The following is a 25,114-nucleotide window of genomic DNA, read 5'->3' as shown; positions in this document are numbered from 1 at the left end:
CAAAGATCGTCGAACTGTTCGTGCAGACACTTGTTGTCTTGCAAATGAACCCATTTGTTGACTCAGGGTTCGTGACGTAGTTGTACGATCCCTTAAGGACATGTGGATAACTATCTTCTCGGCTGTTAGTGATGGGGGCTGCTGAGATCCAGCATGGCGTTCCATATGACCGTCATGAACCTATTGATTCCATTCCATATTTTGCAAACAGTCATGGGATCTCGATCAACGTGAGCAGCAATACTTCGGCATGTTAAACCGCAATTCCGGTAGGACACAATTCGACCCTCAGACACGTGCAGGTAGACAGCCCCATATGGTATTTTTCCTAACAAGTTTAACAGTTAATAATTTTCGAGCTAATTATTGAATGTAAATTTCCTTTATTCTATTGTAATGCCTGTTCATTTTTCTATTCTGTATTTTCTAGTTTCTAAGTCTTTTAAGTAAATGTAAGTTAAGTTGTGCACATAAAACAGCGGTGGTGGTGGATGCCCTTACGAATTTTTTAATATCAGGAAAAGCATATACTAGATCCGGAAATTGTACAACGACTGAATCAAAAGTTTAGCTATATTGAATTATGCTTCGGAAAAAATAATTAAAAACGTATTTGTATAACTTTAAAAAACAAGCAAACATTATTAGTAAATTAACCTAGTGATCCTGGATTGCTGCGTAGATGTAACCTTCAAAAGAGATGAGAGCATGCAAAATTGACATTTTTTTACTAAATCATATTTGAAACACCGAATATTGGGCATCAGCTATGCAATGTAATTGAATTTTGTCGAAATATTGAATTCTTTAGTTTTAATTATTTTACATATCTTGATCTTAGAAATGCAGTTTTTCCTTTTAGCAAGATTTCTCTGAGTTATAATAGGAAAACTTATCATTTTTACAAACATTACACTTGCTGCAGTTTAGATAACAATCAGGACTCTCTGTCACACTGACTTGCTCGTCTGCTTAAACTATTTACTAAGAAAACTATTATTTAAATAATAGTTTTCTTATCATGTACATAAGTCATTGTATTGTGACATTAGCTATCAATGGTGTAAACTTACAAATAAGAAAAGATTTAATTTTGAAATCATTAAAATCAATGAAAATGATGAAAAAAGTAAAGCTTCTAGTAAACGTTATAGATTTAACAATGAAATTGATTGACTTTATGGGTTTCACAAATCCTAAGTCTGTAACAATCCATGAATATGATATGATTTATATGAAGAAATTTACTTTTCTTTTAGACATGCGCACTCAAATAATTTTAAAATGCATTTTTGGAATAAGTTTAAAGCTACAAATGAGAACATTAATAATAGGTATGGTGTTCTAGCAATTGATTTAAAGTATTTTATACAATAATTGACTAATATAACTGTTCAATGTACAAAGCAGACAATTGCGAAATGCTTTAATTTGAGTCTCGAATTACATAATGGCATAAAATATTTTTCAGCATTGTTTAACAAGCGAAAAAAATAATTTTTGTAACTTAATCAAAGAGCTGAATGCATTTGCTTAGTTGGGATAATTTAGGAAAGAGGAGAAGTTATAAATATATTTCCCTTTATATCTTTATGCTTGAATGTAAATTTCCTCACTGAAAACAGTTTTCATTTGAAAGTTTATAGACTATTTTAAATTGACCGTTTAACTTTTATGGTAAGTAGAAACAGTTTTGTATTTCGCAGTAGCTAGATATAGTTGGATTTTTATACAGACTAAGTGACGTCACTTCCTGTTCATTTTGGTTACCATTGCAATTTTACTAACAAACTGATTTCATAAATTCTAGTTTAATTTTTTTGCTGTAAAATTCGTTTAATACTTTTCGCCGAAAGATTATTTAGAAATGATGCGAAAAGTTATATCGTAGTATTACTTTAGAATTTTAAGTAGAGTAAACGTCCGTTTTAACAACAATTCATAATAGCAGATGAAATTGTCTTTATAGCGAGCTTTTCATTCTAAGCAAATGCACATATTTAATGATGAAACTGTTCATTACATTCTTTAAAAAACAATTCTACAAAAATGTAAAAGTCATATAAACTTTTTTTATTTTGAGCATAAATAATAGATCTAAAATACAGAAAAAAATTAGGTATCAAGAAAAATAATTAAATATCGAAATAATTAAAAAAAAAAATGCTGAAAAATAATAACTATCTAAAATACATAAGAACAGAACATAAACGAATCTAAAATACATTTCTACAGTAAACTACTTTTATCTACAGACTGTAGACCGAATTACGTAGCTCTGTACTTTATGAAAGGCAGACATTTTTACAATGTTCGAACAGCAAGTTTCTATATTGTAACAAGGTTTTGCATGAAGAAAATGAAATGTAGAGCAATGCCTTTTGATGTCATTGATAACAGTGAATCACTCGAATAAGAAAACATGATTAGATACATTGTCAACGAAAGGTGCATTCGTTTGAAGTGCGTGGAAGCATTTTTAAAGCAGCAGATTAACTTTACTTTTGTCAGGAGGAAGATAACTTAGCCAGTGATCGCAGATAAATTATTTAATAAAAGCAATAGATTAAAATTGTAAAAATAAGAGAACAATGTTTGGTTTTTGCGCTTTTGTATTGATAGAGTCATAAATGAACAAAAATGTCTTCTATTTAGATATTTTTTGTATAAAATTGCTCACATAAATAGCAAAGAAATGTATTTCCCTAAAAACTTTTTATGTCGTAATAGCATAAGGCTATACGTTTATAACTCGCTATAAACATAAATTTTTTTGTATCTTTAAAAGATGGTAACTTCGAAATTTGTCGTAATAGTTGACTTCTACGAATAAATTCTTTTTATATCAAAATTTTACTGTAATATTTTCATATTAATATTTCTAATTGGAAAAATTAAATCAACAGAGTTTTACTTAAAATTTATTATGAACTTAAATATAATTTATGAAAAAAACAGTACTTTACTGTTTAATATTTGTAAAATTATAATTAAATATTTTTAACGCAAGAAGTTGCATAAAAAAGTTCACGCGATAATTTCATCATATTATTAAAGAACAACATGTTTAGTTTTAAACCTTTAATTTTGAATGCTGGAAAAAAAATGAAGAGGACAGAGAATAAAATTAATAAGGGTTTATAAATAATCATAGCAGGGTAATACCGTTAACTAAGGAATAAATAAATAATGTTTAGATATCTACCATTATAACTTTTATTGATATTTTGTCAGGATCAGCTGTGCTTATTAATGATCATATCATGTGATTTTTCTGCGCAAAGAAAACTATATGGTAAGACTAAAAATTTTATGATATGCAGAGACATACACTTAGTTCCATTTGTTTGATTTTGAGTTCTAAATATTTTTTTAAACATTATTTTGAAGTCGCGTGGTTTAACTAACGATAGCATTGGTTAAAAGGATGAAAGAAACAAAAACTAAATACCATATCAACCAGTCTCACTCTCCCTTGATTTTAAGTACTCACAAATTCTTTAAACAATCATTTCACTATAAAAAACTATTGTCTTTAGAAATTTTGAAGGAACAGAATGAAAATATTTCTTTGGTTAGTAGTTCTTATAATATCTGGTTTCACCACCATTGGTAATTTAAAATTTAAATTATGGAAAATGCGAGTTAAGATGTGCACAGAGTAAACTATAAAGTTTCAATATCTTGATTTGTTTTTTAAATAATAAAGTGTAAACAAATTATGGTTTACTTCTCCACTGTGTAATCCTGTAGTAATTTGTTCATATTTGGATATTTTGAAAGCAAAACTTTCAGCATTTGAAAAGTTATAGTTTAATCTGGATGTTCCTAAACTAATTGTTTCCTCTCTTTCAAATTTCTAATACAGTCGAAATCGAATTTGCCATGATGCATTTTTCCTGCAATATAACGTTCTTTGCGGTAGGGGAAACCTTTCGTGGCAAATCTTGTTTCTCCTGCACTTTCATCTTAAAGTTACGAGAGAAGTGAATTCAGTTAAACCCAGATTAAACCATGACGTTTCAAATACTGAAAAACCTTTTTTCAAACTATCCAAATGCAAACAAATTGTTGCAGGATAACTGCCCACTGCCTAATCATACATAATCCCGCCACAATTCGTTTGGATTTGGATACTTTGAAAAAAATTTCATCAATTAAAACTTCATGATTTACTCTAGGTTTACCTGAGTATTCTTTTTTGATATTTGAATACTTATGAAGGGGATAGAGAATTTGAAATGAAGTATTTGTCCCTCAGTATAGCATTCTCTTTAGAATTTTTTTCAATTTCCCTGTAGCTCAATAAAACAATTATTAGCTAATAAGGTTCCATTTCTCTTGTTTAAGCCTTAGGATGATAGACATAGCCAGGGAAAGGACATACTTTACACCGCTCGCTGCATCTCCGTTGCTTCCAATTATGCTCATATCTCTGGCATCGCAGAAGAACTCACCTTCACCCACAAAGACTCCTTCAACAATTGATTCAGAATATGATTTTATTATTGGTAAGTGATGCTCTTATATCTGGATTCGAAAAAATTGTTATAATTATATTATATAATATATATTAATACCCACAAATTGTAGCTATAACACTTAAAAAAATCTCATGCAAGTTGCTTTTTTGATCTTAGTTGCCAAGTCAAATTGCTTTTGTGCTGAGTTGATCATGATTCCTTATAACATACAATAATGAAAAGTTAAATCTTAAGAAATATATTTCAAAAACTGACTCAGTTCTAAAAGGGGGCATGCTTAATGTTGAAAATCGATAACTTTTTATGTTATATGAAGTCTTGTGTCTATTTATCATTGTCAATTTAGATACTTACATTATGACGTGTTGATATGCTATATCGTTTCAGGAAATGTTAAAAATCTATTTTGATAATTTTTAATTTGTCTTGACATTGATGTGTCGTGAGTCTTATCATGTAACTTATTAATGTAAATCTAGAATTTTATAATAATGAGCCACGAATCAATCTAACCATCACGCAAATCAAAAAAATATATTTAGGCATATATTTCTTGTTAAAAACAGAATGTCATGTTAATAACAGAATGACTTTATCATTTAATTATTGTAGTGCTCTACAATAAAGTAGAACAAAACGAACAAAAAAAAATCTCTTTTTGTGAAAGTTTATCCTTTATGTTTTCGCGTGATTTGTTCCTCTATTTTACAAAATATTTTCTTAAACGCAATGAATATGAGTGTCCAATGATACTCTCTAACTAGTAGTAAGAGACATTTAAATGTTGTGCAATCTCAGTGAGACTATCAAAAATTAAAATTTCACACTTGTTATTTTGAGTAAATATGAATAAAACTATTTTTATACATTCCCATTTGATGATTAGTTATTTCAAGCAAAGACACATATTAACAATTTTTTTAATCATATATATTGACTGCATAGTGGACAAAAAACAATCAGCATAAGGCTGTGGCAAAAATATTTCTTAACATAGTAAAATAAATTTATTGTGCAAAAAACCTTGATTTAAAATTATTTTTTCTTTATTATTGGCTTTTAGTGGGTGCTGGATCAGCTGGTTCAACTGTTGCAAGCCGTTTGTCTGAAATACCATGCGTCAAAATTTTACTGCTGGAAGCCGGAGGGGTGCCACCTTTACTGAATGATATTCCTGCATTTGGAAGAAATTTTTGGTTTACAGACATTGACTGGGCTTATAAAACTGTCCCTCAAAATCACACCGGGAGACTTCTAATTAACAGAGTAAGGTTTTTTCTGTAAATATCTCTATCATGAAAACCTATTATATATTGTAAACATTAGCGTCTTTTGGTTAGCCAAGCGCAAGCGAAAGACGCCAAATTACAAAATTATTAGTATTAGATATGTGCTAAAATAGAGTAAAAAGAACATATATTAAATAGTGAAGGTCATTTTGTTTTGGTTACACGTAAAAAGCAGCCTTAAAGCTTCGCCTAAGAAAGAGATTCAGAGCAGTAGGTTACAAACTTGGATGGTGGTATTACATATCATAAGAATATATTTATGAAGAATTTCTTAGCAACAAATTGCTGGAAATGTCAAGGGCAAGGGGCTTTCCTATTTTCTGTAACTGTTAGGGTGCATTTCAAGCATTGATTTTATTTATCTAAACTATCTTTAATATGCCTAAAATTGATGTTTTATCTTAATTTGACTGTGTTATGACTTACTCTTCAATCTTACAAGCTGGTCACTACCTACGTTAATGCAGCTATTTCTCTGCCTATATGAAGCCTATTTAAATTCAATATTTTAAGTAACTACTAGAAAACGCAAATTTAACGTAAATGAGGCAATTTAGGTAAACAAAGTACCCTTTTGAATGAGTAAAAACGGCCAGTTCATTAAACAGAGGGACACCTCAAGAGGCTCCAATAACCTAGCGATGCTCTGAATTTTGAGAGTGAGAACGCATTTCAGACTGCAATGTCATGACTTTCAAGTTGTCAATTAAAGTGTTTTACATTTAGCCAAGGTAAAAAGATTTTCTCCATCTGTGGAAAATGCAATATCTCGAATTTCGCACCCGATCATCACCTCTCCTGCCTGAGAATTGAGAGGGCAGATTTGAAACAAAGGCCTTTTCGTATTTTCTGAACATATACTGACCCATGAAGCTCATAAAGGCCATTAACTAGACCAGTTAGGATAAGTAACAACAGTAACAATAACCTATCTTCAATTACAATATGCACTTTTTTAATACGAGGGTTAGGAATAAAGACGTATCAACACTGTCATGAAATGAAACCAAAAACTCTTTCGTATACCTCACCTTAGTTACAGATTTATTCTATCTCAGAGTATCAGATTTTCGCTTCCAACTCATCACGCAAGCGCACCTTCATAGGCCGCGAAAATATAACTATCAACGAAACAGGTGCTGCTTAGGTAAAAATAGTGGTTCTCAGTGTAGGTCTCTATATTGAAAGACATCAAAACATAGTAAAATATGTCCCTTTTGCATCAGTTGTAAATAAATACATAAATGAAATTCTGAATCTTCCTCTAAACCTCGTACAAGTATTTTTTCTTTTAGCAAGTGATATGGCCAAGTGGGAAAGGTCTAGGAGGTTCAAGCTTACTAAATGCCATGTTATATACAAGGGGTAACAGGCACGATTACGATGATTGGGCCGCGCAGGGTGCAGATGGATGGAGTTATGACGATGTACTTCCATATTTTTTAAAACTTGAGGACAACAAAAACATAGCATATTTGCTAAATGGTGAGACATTGATATCTTTGATTCATAAATCTGATGAGCATATATGTATATATATGGGTCATTCTCATGAAAACTGTCATTTTTCAGTTCATAAAATCCCAAAAAAGTAAAGTGAATAAAAAGCTCTGAAATTTTTCATATTAATAGAAATATGTAATGGCATTATAAAGAAAGTATATATCCTATAAATTATACTTAATATTTAAAATAATTAATTTTTTAAATAATTAATTTATAATTAATTAATTTATAATAATTAATAATTAATTAATTAATTTAATAAATAAATTAACTAATTTAATAAACTAATTTATTAATTTTTTAATTTATTTTTCAAATTAATTAATAAGTAAATTAATTATTTTCACTATTTAAAAAGTGAGGGAATGACACTAATAGTGAGGGAATGATATTTTATTTTATTTTAATACATGTTTTTATCTAAGTTACATCTACCTAAGGTTTGAAAATGATAACATACTAAGTATATCTAATATTTATTATAATTTAGTCTTATATATTTAATAGTTTTTACAGGTTTGGGAAATAAAATTGGCTGGCACGATTGAACAAAAAAAATTGATAATATACTCATCTTGAATCATTCCCTCACTTCAGCGTCATTCCCTCACTTTATACACTAGTGAGGGAATGACGAATTCAATAAAATTTAAAAATAACAGATAGGCCTAATTAATTTCTGAAGTCAATCACATACAATTATATTCATACAAGAAAGCAACATATAATTATCCACTTTCTCGATGAAGTTGTATTTTATTTTACTCTAAAAAATGACATGAGGGAATGACAAATGTAAAAAATTTTACCTGGTTTGATTCATTCAAATTTATTCCACAGCAAAGCTTCTTTAAGTTGAGAATGGAAACATACTGCAATTTTGTTCTACGATGCCAGTTGTTAACTTCTGAAGTTTTTATTAAAATATTTTTATTCTAAGAAGATTGCAGGTGATAAGAACATTGTTGTGAGGGAATGACGCGAAACACTGGGGACAAAGTTTAAAATAGTGCTGTGTTAATATTTTTATCAGAAATTAAATTTAAAATTGATTTTCTGAATTCTATATTTCAGTATTCTGAAATAAAAAACACGAATTTGTAAAAAAAAAATATTATTTCAGAAACAATTTTTTTCCTTTTTTAAATCAGCAGCGGGGACAAGTGAGGGAATGACACATTGGTATATTTTAATTACCTAAAATAGATAAAAAATAAAAATTGATAATTTTATTTTTATTCTCTTGTTAGCTTGCATTCTGAAGGACACTTTCCCTGAATTTTTTTTTCGTAAGCTGTAAAACAAACATAAAATATACTGGGGACATGAAAATGACTGTTTTTGTGAGAATGACCCATATAATGGAAATGCATTTATGCTAATAAGACTTTATTTCATAGGCTATCATGGCATAGGTGGTCCTATAACAGTGGAAAAGCCAAATTTTGCAACAGAAATAAAAAATCCAATTTACAAAACAGGGCTGAACCTTGGTTATGAAATACTTGATTCTAATGGTCCCAGACAAACAGGTATTCTAGTTAAGCAATTACCTTAATTTTTATTTAAAGTGTATTGTAAGTTATTTGATTTCACGTTTTTTTTCTTTTTTGTTCAAGAGCACACTACAATTTTTAACTAAATATATTTGTGTTCCTCTTTGTTCCATTATAAGTAGTACTTTTTGATGTATGGAATAGACAATTAGACTGGCCATTTTCTGAAATTTAAGAATGGAAAATAGTTAAGGTTTAAAAAAAAAAAACAATTCTTTCCACAAATTTGTGTACTGAGTATAAATTATACACGAAGTTCCTAATTTTAAGCTTAAAATGTTTTTATAGATAGTGTGGTAAACTTTTTATACTGTTTTTTCCTAATTTTATACTACGATTATAACATGTGTTTGCGGCTTATCTGGTGGAAAAAATCCTCTTTATTGCAATTTGTAGCTGAAATTCATATCACAGTTTCTTTTGTTTTGATTTATAAGTTAACTATTTACCAGTGTTTCCAGCCAATAAAGTTTTGAATTCTGATAGGAAAGGCTTACGCCTTGAAGTATTAAATTGTTGTCGTTGTTGTTGACGCCCGCCTGTTTAGGCTGAGGGAGTGCGATTGGTCTTGATTTCCAGCGGCGTCATCTATTGCCAAGAATTCGACCTCTGCCACAAGAAACGTCACACCCGTTTATAGATCGGACCCATTCATTCATCCACAGATCGTAATTTTGATCTGATTCAGAGAACGATCGATCTCCAATCCAGTACCCCCAGAGGTATTGATTTGTTATGGGAACATGGAGGACTTTTGCGACTCAACAGATTTAACGTGCATCAGTCACTTTACTACACGGGGAGTCTTCGGCCGGCGGGGTTCGAACCCACGAACTCTCGGACATGGGCAAAGGGCCTTACCGACCAGACTATCCCGGTCGCCGTAAGTATTAAATTAATTAAGTTAATTGAATCGAATATTGGAATTCTGATAGAAAAACTTTATGCCTTGGCATATGAATTTATTGGAAGAATTTATGAGCCTTAACTGGTTTCAAGGTATAAATTTTAGAGAACCATTTGTTTAATTTAGGATGCACGAATGAGCAGCAGAACTGCTGCTGATTTAAACAGCTGTTTATTTTGCCAACAAATCCTTCAATTAGACTTTTGGATAATTGAGTTGAAATCGATATAATAGAATGCAAAATATTTAACCATAATTTTGTGTAAAATTCTAACTTTATTATTTCGAAAATGGTAGAGTGGCATGTGCCACGCTTATATTTATCATTAAATAAGTTTCATAATATGATACGTACATAGAATGCATAAATTCTAATTAACTCTGAAAATGCATATTTCAGGTTTTTATGATTTTCAAGCAACCGTAAGACGACAACAACGATGTAGTACAGCCAAAGGTTATTTAGTACCAGCTGAGAATCGAACAAATTTACACATACTGCCGAAAGCTCATGTGAAGAAAGTAAATTTGATATTATCATCCTTATTATTATTATTTTATATTATAAATTATTTTATATTATAAATTATTTTACCAGAATAGATTTAAAATTTCAAGAACACTTTAACGGAAGACAGTTTAAAAAACACTTTTTCCTACTATCTTTTTACACCGAAGAGTCATTACATTATGACCATCCTGCTAATAACAAGTAGGACCACCTGTAGCCCTCAAAACTGCCAGCACCCGCGGTGGCATTGATTCCACAAGGTGCTGATAGGTAGTCTGAGGTATCTGGTACCAAGCGCTCACCAACTGGTCCTGCAATTCCCTCTCATTGCTAGGGTGTAGTGAGGCAGCACGAATTTGGTTTTCTAAGTAGGGCCACAAATGCTCTATTAGATTAAGGTCAGGTGAATTTGGGGGCCAAGACATGACTTGAAAGTCACTGGAATGTTCCTCGACGATTCGACCCTTATGACAGGGTGCATTATCTTGATGGTAAACACCATCCTCGCTGGAAAAACTGTTGCCATGAATGGGTGAACCTGGTCTGAAACTATGTTCAAGTAGCTTACAGACGTCAGGGATTATTCTATGAGGATTATGGGTCCTAATGTGGCTGTTGAGATTGTACAAAAAGCAATTTGAACTGAGTATTGTCCCAATTTTTTTTATTATCTCCTTTTTTAATGAGAGAAGTTATACCTAATTGTTTTTTTTTAAAGTTTTTTTTTTCGTTCTTTCTTTTATTTTACTTTTCGGATAATCAATATAACGATAATAGGTTCAATAATATAAAAAACTAGGAGACTTCGCCCCCTGCTCGCTGACGCTCGTCAACCCCCGGAACTGCTTTCGCAGTTCATTTCGGATTGATTCGCAATCCAATGCTCGCTTTGCTCGCTCATTGGATACGTTCTTAACGTCTAGCTTTTGCATACTTTTTTGAATACTGAAGTTCCGAAAACTTTTCACTGTAGAAAATTCTAAACCTGTACATTTCAATATTAATTTGAAATTGCAAACAGTTCACATATTTTGCTTAATCACACTATTCTAAATTTCAGCTGTTGAGAAAAGTAACTGTTGTAAGTTTTGTTTTAAAGTCTTTACCACCAGAGGGCTAAAGCCATGTGTTGTAAAACAATATGAAATAGTAGTCTGCCACTGAACACCGGATGTAAAGCATCGGCTTCGATGAAGATAATTTTGTATTTTTAATTCCCTGAAGGGCGCCACCCTAATAATATGGAATTTGTAAAATAAATGTATATATTTCTGATTGTTGATGAAGCCCATCATTTTGTGTTTTCATCAGTGTTCAGAAGCAGAACAACTATAAATTTTTTATTTTATCACAAAAATATAAAATGTATAAAAAGCAAAGAAAAGAGTAAGAAAATGAGTATAGTCATAGAAAAAGTTAAAATTATAATATAGTATTTGTCAGTTAAAATAAAATTTTTTGTATAAGTCATTGTTAACAATTCAAATTTCACCGAGGCAATTCTAAACCTTAATTTTGTTCTAAATGTCAGTATTCAGACACACAACAGAAGTTTAATATGAAGTTGTAAAATGCATATATATATATATATATATATATATATATATATATATATATATATATATATATATATATATATATATATATATATATATATATATATATATATATATATATATATATATATATATATATATATATATATATATATATATATATATATATATATATATAAAAGGATAGTAATTATATAAGTAAAAATTAAGGTAGTATTGTTTAGTTGAAACACAATATTTTTAGTTTTGATGTCAGCAATACAATTCAATTTTTCACAAAAACGATTGTTTCCATTATTAAATTCAGTGTCAACAATTCAAGTTTTTCTAAGGCAACTCTTAATCTCTAAATATTATTTTTTTTATGTACACATTTCTAAATGTCAGTATTTATCTACAAAACAACTTAAAGTCCTCAAATTTAGCATGAAGTTGTAAAATGTAAGGAAAGAGGGTCATAGCAATAATGTAAGTAGAAGTAAAGTTAGTACTGTAAAATTAAAACAATATTTTTAATCAATGAGCCAAGTTCTTCAAGAAGCAGTTGTAGAAGTAGCTGGATAGAAGTTTTTTTATTTAAAACTTTTTATAGAATTTCTTTAAAAACACAATTGTTAATCTGGGCATTTGGCGATACAACACTTATAGAATTGAAGGATTTGTTACGTCGAGTGTTAAGGTATCATAATTTTGATCTAGTTGCGCTTCTATGTCATTTTGATTTATGTTGCTAAGAAAACTTTCAAAAAATTCTATGGCTGGCAACAGCATTTATATTTTTTAAGTTGTTTATTTTTATTTCTTTTAGAATTCGTTCTTTTTTTAGCGAATTGTTTTTTAGCCTAACAGAATTCTTTGCCGACTGTTCTCTGTATATATGAAGAAAATAAAGTAAATATTTAAGTGTTGTGAAAAGAATCTTATTTAGTTGTACAAAGTACTTCTTTAAAAATGAAAACTGTTGCCACCAGCGGAAAAGAAATACAGCCAAAATTTGGGAGCCACGTAAGAGAATTATATATAGATGATTTGAGAACCAAAAGGTATACAAAATTATGAATTATGAATCGTTCTTTACTTTCTCGACGGCTAATTTAGTGAGAATTTAATTTACAAATTAATGCTAGAATTCATTCATAAACTATTTCAAAGATTTTGCAATATTTCATTTTTTAACATTTCTAATTTTACTTCCATGTAGGTAATAATTGAAAATTATAGAGCAGTAGGAGTATCATTTGACGTTAATGGCAAAACATTCAACGTAAAAGCCAGGAAGGAAGTAATAATGTCTGCTGGTACCACGAATACTGCGCAAATGTTGATGCTTTCCGGCATAGGACCGAAGAAAGAACTTCAAAAACATGGTGTAAGTGTGCCAGTCATTCATTAAACTAATAAACACATCATAATGTTATTAATAGTTATAAATATAATTAATTATTTCTGGTTCTTAAGGCTACATTGATTGGTTCAGAAGAAAGTTACACCAGGAATTAGAAGCCTATTGTATATTTACAATAAATATAGAAATAAATGCTTATGCATTGAGTTTTGATAAATTAGTGCGATTATGTGATCGCGAAATTATGTGGCAATAAAAAAATCCAAAAAATAGAGTGCAGAAATCAATCACACTAGTTTTGCTTTGTGACTTATCAAATTTTTGACAGAAGTGAAGTATTGTGTGATTAAAATATTATCTTGAATGTCCATATTCAAGGATAGTTGAAAATAATAGAAAGTTAAAAGTTTTCAGTAACTAACTGAAAGAAAAACTGTTTTTACTGATTGTACCAATTAACCTAACTTTTGTCAATACAAAATAATTGTTACTTTGCAGATCAATGTTGTTGCTGATTTAAGAGTTGGGGAAAATTTTCAAGAACATTGCTCAGCTGTTGTTAACTTTGAGTTAGATCCAAGTATTCCCGATGCTCTTCAGAAGGTATCAGATGAAAACAATATCATCGATTATATCCTCAATCGTCGAGGTATGTGATTTATTTATTTACGAATATTTAGTTTTTAAAAATAGTCAAAACTTCTGTACTTAGTACTCTTGTTTTATTTTATATTTTTTATTTTATAAACGTCGTTGAACAGCCGACCCAATTTTTGGATTTACGACTACTAATGTTCAACTTCGCATCCTTGTAATTTTGAACCCAATCCAGAAAACAAGGGAGCTTGTGGATCAAGTATTGAGAGAAATGTTGCCTTGGACTTTGATGGAACTAACCCGCATTTGCGTTACATGGAGAGAAAGACCACGAGGTTAGCCTGACGTCAAGGGGGCTCTAACACATGATCCGTCTACCACTGAGGATAATTCGTGTCAGCACTGTCGGAATTGTATCAACCAGCCTTCGTTGGGATTCGATCCCGGTTCACCTCATTGGAAGGCGAACGCTCTATCCCCTGAGCCATCGCTGCTCTAGTACACTGGTTATCATTAATTGATGAAAAATTACAAAAATGACTAGAAATCAAAAAGTTACACATAGAATTTAATGTGACTGACACATATTATGGTGCACATAATAATGTATAAAATAAGATCAAAAGTATAAACCTGGCAATTATGGTGTTACAGAAATTTGCATATGTATAAAATGAATAAATCAGATGTGTCACTTTGGAAAAGAAAAAGCATCTTCAGTATGGATTATGAGCATGTCTAGCAGCAACACAGTACATACAGTGATGCATGATGCTTTAAATTATGTTGTCTACCAGTTCCGTTAAAAGTGCGAACCATTGTTCTTGTAAAGAAGTTTCAAGCGGAGATAGGGTCTGAGGAGAAGGATTGAGGCATGTCTTTCTAAAGCATCCCAAACATACTCGATATAATTCAAATCCGGTAATCGAACGGGCCACTCAATGCGCTGAATTGTTTGCTGACGATAATCCTATAGTGGTATATTGGTATTGGTATATTGGTATTGGTATATTGGTATTGGTATATTGGTATTGGTATATTGGTATTGGTATATTGGTATTGGTATATTGGTATTGGTATATTGGTATTGGTATATTGGTATTGGTATATTGGTATTGGTATATTGGTATTGGTATATTGGTATTGGTATATTGGTATTGGTATATTGGTATTGGTATATTGGTATTGGTATATTGGTATTGGTATATTGGTATTGGTATATTGGTATTGGTATATTGGTATTGGTATATTGGTATTGGTATATTGGTATTGGTATATTGGTATTGGTATATTGGTATTGGCATATTGGTATTGGCATATTGGTATTGGTATATTGGTATTGGTACATTGGTACATTCGAATTGTTATATTGGAATTGGTACATTAGAATTGTTATATTGGTATTGGTATATTGGTATTGGTACATTCGAATTGTTATATTGGTATTGGTACATTAGAATTGTTATATTGGTATTGGTATATTGGTATTGGTACATTGGTACATGCGAATTGTTATATTGGTATTGGTACATTAGAATTGTTATATTGGTATTGGTACATTAGAATTGTTATATTGGTGTTGGTACACTGGTATACAGGTATTGGTATAATTCGGCGAGGTTACGCAAATTCTTGATCGACCAGAGCAGCCTCTATGTTGATTAAAACTGGATAACTAAAAGTACCCTGTCATTATAACCACATTCTATGTACTTCATATGTAAACTGAATTAAAAACTAATAAAATGTCTGTATTCCATTGAACATAACAAACAGTGCGAATCAATGTGATTTATAAGAGTTTTGAGTTAGGTGAAATATATAAAATCAATTAAATTTCAGAATAAAAACTTAGGTGTGAGAGAAGTGGATAAAATCACTTTTAAGACCACTTTGTCAACAAAGCAAGTAAAAGAAATTGATCCCAAATAGAAGTAAAGAGCTAATTGAACAAAAATTTTGTGACACTTTAATTCAGATTATTTGTTACATTAAAACCTACATTTTAAAAGATACCGATTGTTGAAAAATGCCAATTTGAAATTACGATATGCTATTAAAACTCTTCCTTTTTCCTCAATTTGTTGGTCCCGCTGTGGACTGATCATAAAGACAGGGTCCCAATGGAACACCAAAGTTAAGCATCACTGGCTGAAATCAGTAAGCGGGTGGGTGACCACTTTGATCAGCCAGTGTATAGGGCTCGAAGTAGAGGGGTATGGGTCCTCGTTAAAATGTTCTACCGTAAAAGTGCTCGACTCCGCGCGTAGGTTACCGGGCTACCAAAGCGCAGGAACCATACACTCTGCAGAGGATCAAAATTGTGATGTCTTCGGATTATCCTCAGGGATGTTTCCATGACTGTCTTCGATAGCCCATTGTGCAACTCTAGTGCAGCGCAAATAAAGTACCTAACTATCTTTAATTCTTTGGAGGTTTTGAAATTGGACAAATAAGAAGGATTGTTTTTCTCAAATGCATACGTTTTTTTGAATAATATCAAGCAGAAACACTAGTTATGCAACGGGGCTCATGTGTTGCTTTTTACGTGCAAATCCGGCTGAGTACTTTTCTTCAGTTGCATTTTATCAACATGGTTATCTCTTGAAAAATGATAAACCAAATTTTTTAAACTTTCAGATTTTACTTGAGTGGAAAAGTATTTTAGGTTAATTATAGCTAGATTAGGATTTTTAGTGATTTGGAATTGAAATTATATAATTGTAGAATAACAAAGGGATTAAGCTAAAATCTTTCCCTATTTTCTTACTGCAGTATCATAAGAAAAAAAGGAAAACAAATATTCAGGATCTCACATGAATTTCAAAAATCATTAGACTTCATGTGCTTGATGCCATGATACTTTTATTTCCCTAGAAGTTTCAGTAATATATTAACATGTGATTTCAGCAAGTTTTCAAATCATTAACTTATTTAGTAAAATTAAAATAATGTCTACGTGTGATATCAAGATTTGATATAGCTCGTTTTTGTAGGTCCGCTTACAGGTCCAGAACTTGTATCAGTTATGACCTTTTTGAACAGTAAATCACCTCGACCTATTGTGGATGATCCAAATTTCGAAAACTATTTTGTAGAAATTCCTACATTAATACCAAAGCTCCAATTTGGTCTAATGCCCTCAGTGAGTATGAGTTTATTCTAGTTAAATATCTATTAAGTACAATCGTCTGTAAGGGGGAGTGTTGTACCAGAGATTGCATGTACCAATTGGACCAGTGTAATTATATGCACTAACCAATGGATAAATTTTGCATTCAGTATATGTAGTCGACATCTGTAATAACTTGTAAAATCTGCTGCACCACTCTCCATTTCACATTTTTAAAGCCTGAGCTTTTTGATTTTCTTAGTTGTTTGAGTAAAACCCTATAATACTTAACAGAGCTATAGTAGACACTATTCTAATGCAGATAAAGTACTATAAAAATTTTTATTCAAACTTCACACACTAATTTACTAATAAAACTTTTTTAGAAGAAAAGTATTTTTGATTTTTGTCAAAATTTTTCGTGTTGTAAAAAATTATTTAATTGAAAAAATCACATTTATAACATTTAAGGGTTTTTTTGCTACAGAAATCTGAAATAAAATGATAAATTTTTCTTAGCTGGGAAAATAGATTAACCAATCTTATTTTAATGTAAATGACGAGTGTTCTACCCTAAGGGAGGATTAAGAAAAAAGCATTATAGCTTGTTTGACTGTCGAAAATTTCCAATACCTGTTTTAACTACTCTCTGTTTTTACCCGATTAAAAACTTCATTCACTTCAGAAAAAAACAAGCAGTCGACATGTTTCAAGCGCATCAGAAATAGGCTCCCAGTTTTAAGACTTGCCAGACGTGAATGTAGAGAAGCAAAAATGACTTAAAATAAAAGCGTAAATTTGCCTACAAAACATAAAAAAGTAAAAATGAGAAAAAAACATGAAAATTCACAGAAACAGTGATAGGAAAGTAATTAAAAACAGAACAAAAAAAAGCAATCCCAGGAGCCAGAGAGGCAATTCAGGGTTTTGTTTATTTCTGAAGTGAATGAAGTTTTCAATCCTATAACATCTTACCAATTTCTTAGGATTATTTATCTAGTACTCTCAGTTTTAGTTTCTACAGCAGTAAAACAGGTTTCAATATTTTCAGTTCCATCTTCCTCAATAGTATTTTAATTATTTTTATTTTAGGCATATAAACAGATATATGGACCCTATGAGAAGAAACCATTTTATATTTGCTTGTCTCAAATTTTGAAAGTAAGAAGTAAAGGGTTTGTAAAATTGAAATCAACCAATCCGTTTGACTCACCGCTCATCAATCCTAACTATTTAGCTAATCCTCAAGATTTAAGAGACATGATTGAAGGTACGTATTTATTCATATTTAGTCATTTTTCGCGATAAGCCGTTGAATATTTTCTAAGCATTTCCTTTTTAAGCAGTATATCTTAGTCTTCGTTGAAATTACCAATTTCAATTAAATTATAGGTTCTCTTTTCTTTCTTTATTCATGCATTTTTAAAAATAGGAGACTCTTTAATTTTTTAAAACATTCAAAGTGATATCTTATACTATCAGAAGAGACGGTACGTTCGCTGTCAACCTCAAATATCAGAAACTACAAGAGATATATACCCTGGACAACTTTCCATGCTTAACTCGAAGCTGATTTTATCTAGGGACCTAAACTTTGTAAAATAATAAAAAAATATCATAGGAAAATATCGGTAAAAAGAAATTTTTTATCTAGGATTGAAAACAACAGAAAAAAATTTATTGAGCCACCGTACCGATCATAGAGTTCAAATTAGTTTAATGCATAAAAATGGTGAAAATAGTTAAAATAAATCATAGTTTAATTAAGTAATCATAAGAAACTTAATGGAAGATATTATTTAATTAAAAACCTTATTCGCTTAATAATTCAAAATACACTGGTTATCATAAATTAAGGAAAAATCACAAAAATAGCGATAACTCTTTCAAAAGTAAGCCAAACCGTGCAAAATTTGCATATGTTGTCCACTAAGAGTAGCTGAGTAAAATTGCAATATGCAAATTAGTGGCGCTGCACTCGGCTTACGTCATCTGCCTGGAGCATAAAAGTCCAAGTTTGAGAGAAAGCACACAAATTTTACTGTGATTGCGACATTGAAAATCTGAGATAGCCAATTCGTAATAATGACCTCTAGGCATCATTTGCCTGAAGAACTACGATGGAGAGCCATCGGGAGACTAGAGGCAGGGCAGAGTCAATCAGAAGTGGCCAGATGGCTAAATGTGAGTCCATCTGTGGTTCATAGACTTTGGAGGCAATTTCAAACCACAGATTCGGCATCTAGGAGGTTCAGTCAAGGACGGCCAACTGTTACGACCAGTGCCGATGACCGATATTTGACATTAAGTGCACGCAGGAATAGAACCGCTACTCCGACACATCTTAGATCCTCTCTTGCTGCAGCCACCGGAAGGTTGGTGTCAACGTCAACTGTGCGCAGAAGGCTCCACGAAGGTGGTCTGTATGCGAGACGACCAGCCATTTGCATGCCGCTCACATCACGCCATAGGAGAGACCGTTTGCAGTGGGCCCGACAACATGTCCACTGGACGTCAGATCAATGGAGGCCTGTTCTCTTTACGGATGAGTCCAGGTTTAGTCTAGAAAGTGACAGTAGACGTTATTTGATATGGAGTGAACCTGGGACCCGTTATCATCCATCAAACATCCGTGAAAGAGATGCATACGGAAGAGGCAGTGTCTGTGTTTGGGGAGGCATATCCTTAGGAGTGCGCACATACCTCCATGTCTTTCCAAGGGGAACCGTGAATGCTCAGGTTTATCGAGACAACATCCTTGATGCTTATGTGCGCCCATATGCCGGGGCAATTGGTGATTGCTTCCTGTTACAGGACGATAATGCAAGACCACACAGAGCTCGCATTGTTGATGATTATCTTCAACAGGAAACAATTACTCGCATGGAGTGGCCAGCTCGATCCCCGGACTTGAATCCTATCGAGCACGTTTGGGATGCTCTAGGGAGGCGTGTATCTGCCATCAATCCGCCCCCTCAGACCCTTGCCACGCTTGCAACTGCTTTACAAGAGCAATGGCTCTCACTTCCTATTGAACTGATAGACCGCATAATTGAAAGCATCACACATCGCTGTTTGTGCTGTATTGCTTCTAGAGGCAATCATATTCCATATTAAAGGTACTTTTTCTATTGCAAACCGATACTTCCAATTTGTTTATTTTATACATGTGCTAATTTCTATACTACTATTAATGTCTGATAATTTCTTTTTATGTTGTTTAATACCTTACTATGTGTTGTATATTGTGGGTAAGTTTCATAAAATTCCATGTGTAATTTCTTGAGTTATCGCGATTTTTGTGAATTTTCCTTAATTTATGATAACCAGTGTATACAGCCGACTTATTTCGAGCGCTCAAAAACAGATGCCCATTTTCAGAAGTGAATGAGAAAAAACAAAAGTGGTTTGAAACATAAACGAAAAGTTGTGAACGATAAATGGAATAATTAAAGGTATGAAATGAAACTAGAAAAACCACAGTAGCCGAGAGAAAAAAAGATGCAAAACAGAGCAGAAAAAAGCTAAGTGGCTGAAGGGGGGGGGGTGAATCAGGATAAAATATATTTCTACGCGCTATGATGGAAGTAGTAAGGCACTAATGCCATTAACAAGAGAATTAGCATTCACATGAGTAAAATAAGATTCCAGGGTATGCAGATGAGCTGAAGTGACTGGGGGGGATATTTTTGGCGTTGTCGAAATGTTCTCTGGACTTTCTTACGACATTAAATTATTAGATGTATGTATATTTATCTAACGAAAAAGTGGAAAAGTAGAAGTTCCTTTTAATAAAAAGTAGCAAAGCCGCCGACCTCAAAACTATTATCCAAAAAAAAAAAAAAAATAAATAAAAGAAATACACTTGTAAGTTGCTTTGTAAAGAAAAAAAATTATAATGTTTCTTAATCATAATGAACAAAAATTAGAATGAGGAACTAAAATATAGCGAAGATGTCTGAGAATGCCATTTTTAAGTCAACAAATTCTTCAAATAATTAATTTCTGCACTCCAACTAATTAAAATTATATACCTTCATTTCTGTTTTAATTTCAAGTTCCATTTCTCTTTTAACCTCGTGATTTAAGTTTGAAGTACGTTTAATTCCTCATCACAAAACTTTCAAATCCTCCACAATAGCAAATTTTGAATAAATATTATCTGAATAAAAATCTAACCACACACAAATGAGTTTCCTTCAATAGAAGGTCCTTAAATAAAAACTTCGAAACCAACATCGCAGAGTAGGTGAAGCTCTTAGTATTTGATCTCTTTCTTAATTATTCCGAATTTTTAGGACAACTTTATTTGAACATTAAAATATCTATGTATTTAAATATGATTTGATTCTGGTAAAGGTAAAAAAAATGTTGATTTGTAATCAACAAAAACTAAGCATGTAATTTGTAGATAATAGGTATTACTCACTTATAAAAGTTTTGTTTCCAAGTAAATAATTTTTTTTATCCTGATTTAAAGACATTTACTTTTATTGTATTCTGATTATTATTCAAAATTTTAAGGCTTAAAACTTAAGAGCAAAGTTATTAACTATTCCACCATTATTAAAGGCCGGGACAGCTTGGTTTGCATTGCGCTGGAGTTCGAATCCAGAAGGCCGAAGATTATCTCCATCTAGTAAATGGTGACTGGTGCACGTTAAATCTGTCCAGTTTGTTCCCATAACAAATTATACCTCTGAGGGATTGGAGATTGATGGTCGTTCCTTGGTCCAGGTCAAAACTACGACCTGTGGATGAAAGAATGGACCTTTAAATAGGTTCGCTCTTTAAGCGGGTGTGACGTATGGGTGTGGCAAAATTCGAATTCTTTGCCATAGATGACGCCAATGAAAAACAGGAACAATCGCACCACTTGCCTTAATGACTTATGAAAACAACAACTACAATCGCAAAAAGTTATAGTTTTCTTTATTATTATTGAGTCTTGTGTAACTCGGTGTTCAGTCAACAAATGCAATTAAAATAATGTACAATATTGGAAACGTAAATAGTTTTTAAATAAGAAAATGCCAATGTTGTTGTCTAGAGAGTTCTAATGACTTGAAGTTGTGTTTAATTAACGACTATAACACAATATCGTAGGTGACGGAATAGCGTAGTTGGTAGGACGTTGGATTAGTGTTCGTGAGAACGGGAGTTCAAAGAAACCCCTTGTTATTATTCGAAGAAACCTCTTGTATTAAATGGTGACTGGTGCTCGTTAAATCTGTTGGTGTCATTAAGTCATCCAACTTCCCATAACAAATCAAATCCTTGGGGGCACTGATTGATCATTTTCTAGTTCAGGGGAAAATCGCGATCTGTAGATGAATGAATGGATGTAGGAATGGATCCGCCCAGGGAAAGATACTGGTACGTGTGTGTGACTGAAATTGTATTCTTGGCCATAGATGATGCCACTTATAAATAAGAAATGCACCCTCAGTCTTGGTTTCCCAAGCATGCTTTGGGAATGGCAAGTAGGCAATAAAAACAAAAACAACAACGCAATATCGCTTTATTATCGAAAATCATTATGTAGGACACAATATTCTAAAGAACTTAAACTTCATTTCAATCTCTGTGTTTTTGTTCTCAAGGCATGAAAATGTGTTTGAAAATCGGAACTAGTAAAGAACTGCAGAGAGTTGGTTCCAAACCATTTAATACAACTGTTCCTGGATGTGAAGAATTCCTAGAGGACATGGACAAGTATTTGGAGTGTGTTGCAAGATCTGTTATCATAACAATGAGTCATCAAGTGGGAACAGCTAAAATGGGAAATCCCCGAGATCCCACCACTGTTGTTGATCCACTGTTAAGGTATTGCCATTTTTAACCTGTTAAAATCAATGCATTAAAGTTTATGGTTAGAATTTTAAAAATTATTAATCAAATATAATGGTAATATTGACTTTACTATAGATAAATATTAATAGTCTTCTAAATCTAAAATAGCAAAGAAAATTTAGGTTTCGATTTTTTTTATTTAATTATTATTGATGTCGAATGAAAGTTTTTACTATATATATTTTAACAAAAATAAATTTTCAAAGTGAAAAACATCGTAAATAAAGCACAAATCATGCACAGAAATGGATATGCTATATCTCATAGTATGTCCATTTCTGTTCCTGATTTGTGCTTCATTCATGTTTTTTTTCACTTTAGTCTACGTAGCTCAAAGTATGTCCTATTTATTTGGATATTCTGTTTTATAAAAATTTTTGCTTACGAAAACGCCGAAAATATTTTTTTGTACTTTGTTTTTGTTGTACACTTATTAAAGTTTTTATTATCGATATTTTAAGAAAAAAATATTTTTAAATGAAAAACATCGTGGATAAAGCACAAACCAAGCACAGAAATGAACATATTTAATAGTATGTCTGTTATAGTATGTCCATTTCTGTACTTGATTTATGTTTTATTCGGGTTTTGTTTTTAACTTTTGCATACGTAGCACAAATTATACCCTATCCATTTGAATATTCTTGTTTAAATAAATTTTTGTTTATTAAAACACAGAATATTTTTTTACTAATTATTTCGTTTAACACTTAACAAAAGCAATTTTGATATCTCAATGCTAATTACATGAGAATTCAAACGAGTGTTCTTCTATTTGAAATGTGATTCAACAAATGTTGAAGCATTGAAATGTCCTAATGAAGAACGGGATTCATTTCCCGTTGGTGGATTGACACTTATTCAAATTCAGCTCGATGTGTTCGAATTTGTCAATGATAACCAAGCAATGTGCATGATTTTGCACATTGCCATCGTCATGATTCACTTCAATGATTGTATGAAAATAGTTTTAAATTTATTTTTATATTACGATTTTGACAACTTAAATCTCAACGCTGCACAGTAGATACAAATATTATTCATTCCTCCAAAAGAGATTGATTTGTTGTTTATATAATATAAGTTGACTACATAACTCAGAAATGAATAATTCTTCTAAATAATTTCTGTCAATATGTTCCTCGTGGGTATATTTTTTTTTATGTAGACGTACACTTAGTTAATAGTAATTTCTTGAATTAAGCAACAAAAAAAAATAAATAAAATAAAACGTGAATTAACCACAAATGAATATGCAAAAACCAACATACTATAATTTTAGCTCTAGAAACAAGAACCTTTTTTATGTGTGTGTTTAGAAACTAAAGAAGGTTTATGTTTATCGAATCGAAACTTTAAATGTCTATTTTTATACCTTTATTTATACATGTGTAACCCAATGTTTCTGTACATGTGAACAAATTTCTTGTTTCGTTTTAGGGTCAAAGGTGTACAAGGACTTCGTGTAGTGGATGCATCAATCATGCCCATTATTCCTTCTGGAAATACAAATATCCCTACAATTATGGTCGCTGAAAAAGCATCGGATATAATAAAAGATAGTATTGATTGTGAATATTTCAAAAAATAAGCTACTTACTGCTTGTGATTTTATAGTAATAAGACTTTCATTTTTTTTGATGACTAATTTTAAAATAGTTTCCTTGCCATAGTTCAAAAATAAATTTAATATATGCATGTAATGGCTTCTTTTCTAAGTGAAGTTGAAATTATACTATTTCAGTTTTTTTACATTGACTTATTTACTAGAACCAAAAGTTTGTTAAAAAATATTTGACATTTAAAACTTAAATAAAGAAAAATCCTTTTGAAACCCTAAAAAAATCTTTTAAATCCCTAAAAAATGTCAATATAATGAGTAGTTTTTATGAATTTTTGTAAATGGAGGGCAAAAAATTCTGGATTTTCTTTTTTTTCGTGAATTTTTTTCATTGGGGCGCGGGGGAAGAGAAGGACTTTTCGTTTGATTCGTAGATTTTATTCTACGATTCCGTATATCCTTAGTGTATATTACAGGCAATTCTCATAACAGATGTTTACAAAAACTACATAAAAGTGGGACGTTGTATTTGTGGAGACTTGTTATTATTTGTGGTGTAATGTTCGCACATTTATTCTTGAAGGATTTGTATCTGCGGACTCTTAATGAAATTAAAAAAAAGTTATAAAAAGTCTCAGCTTTTGCACACAAACATGAGGCAAATTAAATAACACAAAATTATAGCAAAACTTTAAAGCAGGAGTAGGCCATCTAAAATTTCTTTTTAAATCATATGTTATTTCGATTCTGAGTACTGTCTCACTCTTGTGGTTTGAAATGAACATCTGAATGAATAAACGAATGCATGAATTATAGTTTTACTTTGGGAAATAATGA

General features: G+C 31.4%; 1 protein-coding gene across 1 annotated transcript; it reads left to right on the top strand.

The window, feature by feature from the left end:
- Positions 1-1,510: 1,510 nt before the first annotated feature.
- On the top strand, positions 1,511-24,414 carry LOC147816338 (glucose dehydrogenase [FAD, quinone]-like). The gene is made up of 12 exons (XM_087160390.1): positions 1,511-1,677; positions 4,351-4,511; positions 5,548-5,750; positions 7,069-7,258; positions 8,680-8,811; positions 10,143-10,264; positions 13,011-13,178; positions 13,653-13,803; positions 16,748-16,896; positions 17,956-18,133; positions 22,467-22,689; positions 24,157-24,414. Exons 2-12 carry the CDS (start codon positions 4,358-4,360, stop codon positions 24,305-24,307), a joined length of 1,821 nt encoding a protein of 606 aa, XP_087016516.1. The 5' UTR covers positions 1,511-1,677; positions 4,351-4,357; the 3' UTR covers positions 24,308-24,414.
- The last annotated feature ends 700 nt before the right edge of the window (positions 24,415-25,114 follow it).

This window comes from Parasteatoda tepidariorum, chromosome 1 (genome assembly GCF_982258835.1).
Source record: "Parasteatoda tepidariorum strain Cologne lab strain chromosome 1, Ptep-v5.0, whole genome shotgun sequence".
Classification (NCBI taxonomy): Eukaryota; Metazoa; Arthropoda; class Arachnida; order Araneae; family Theridiidae; genus Parasteatoda; species Parasteatoda tepidariorum.
Note: the sequence above shows the minus strand (reverse complement) of the source record. Positions and strands in the feature narration are given on the sequence as shown.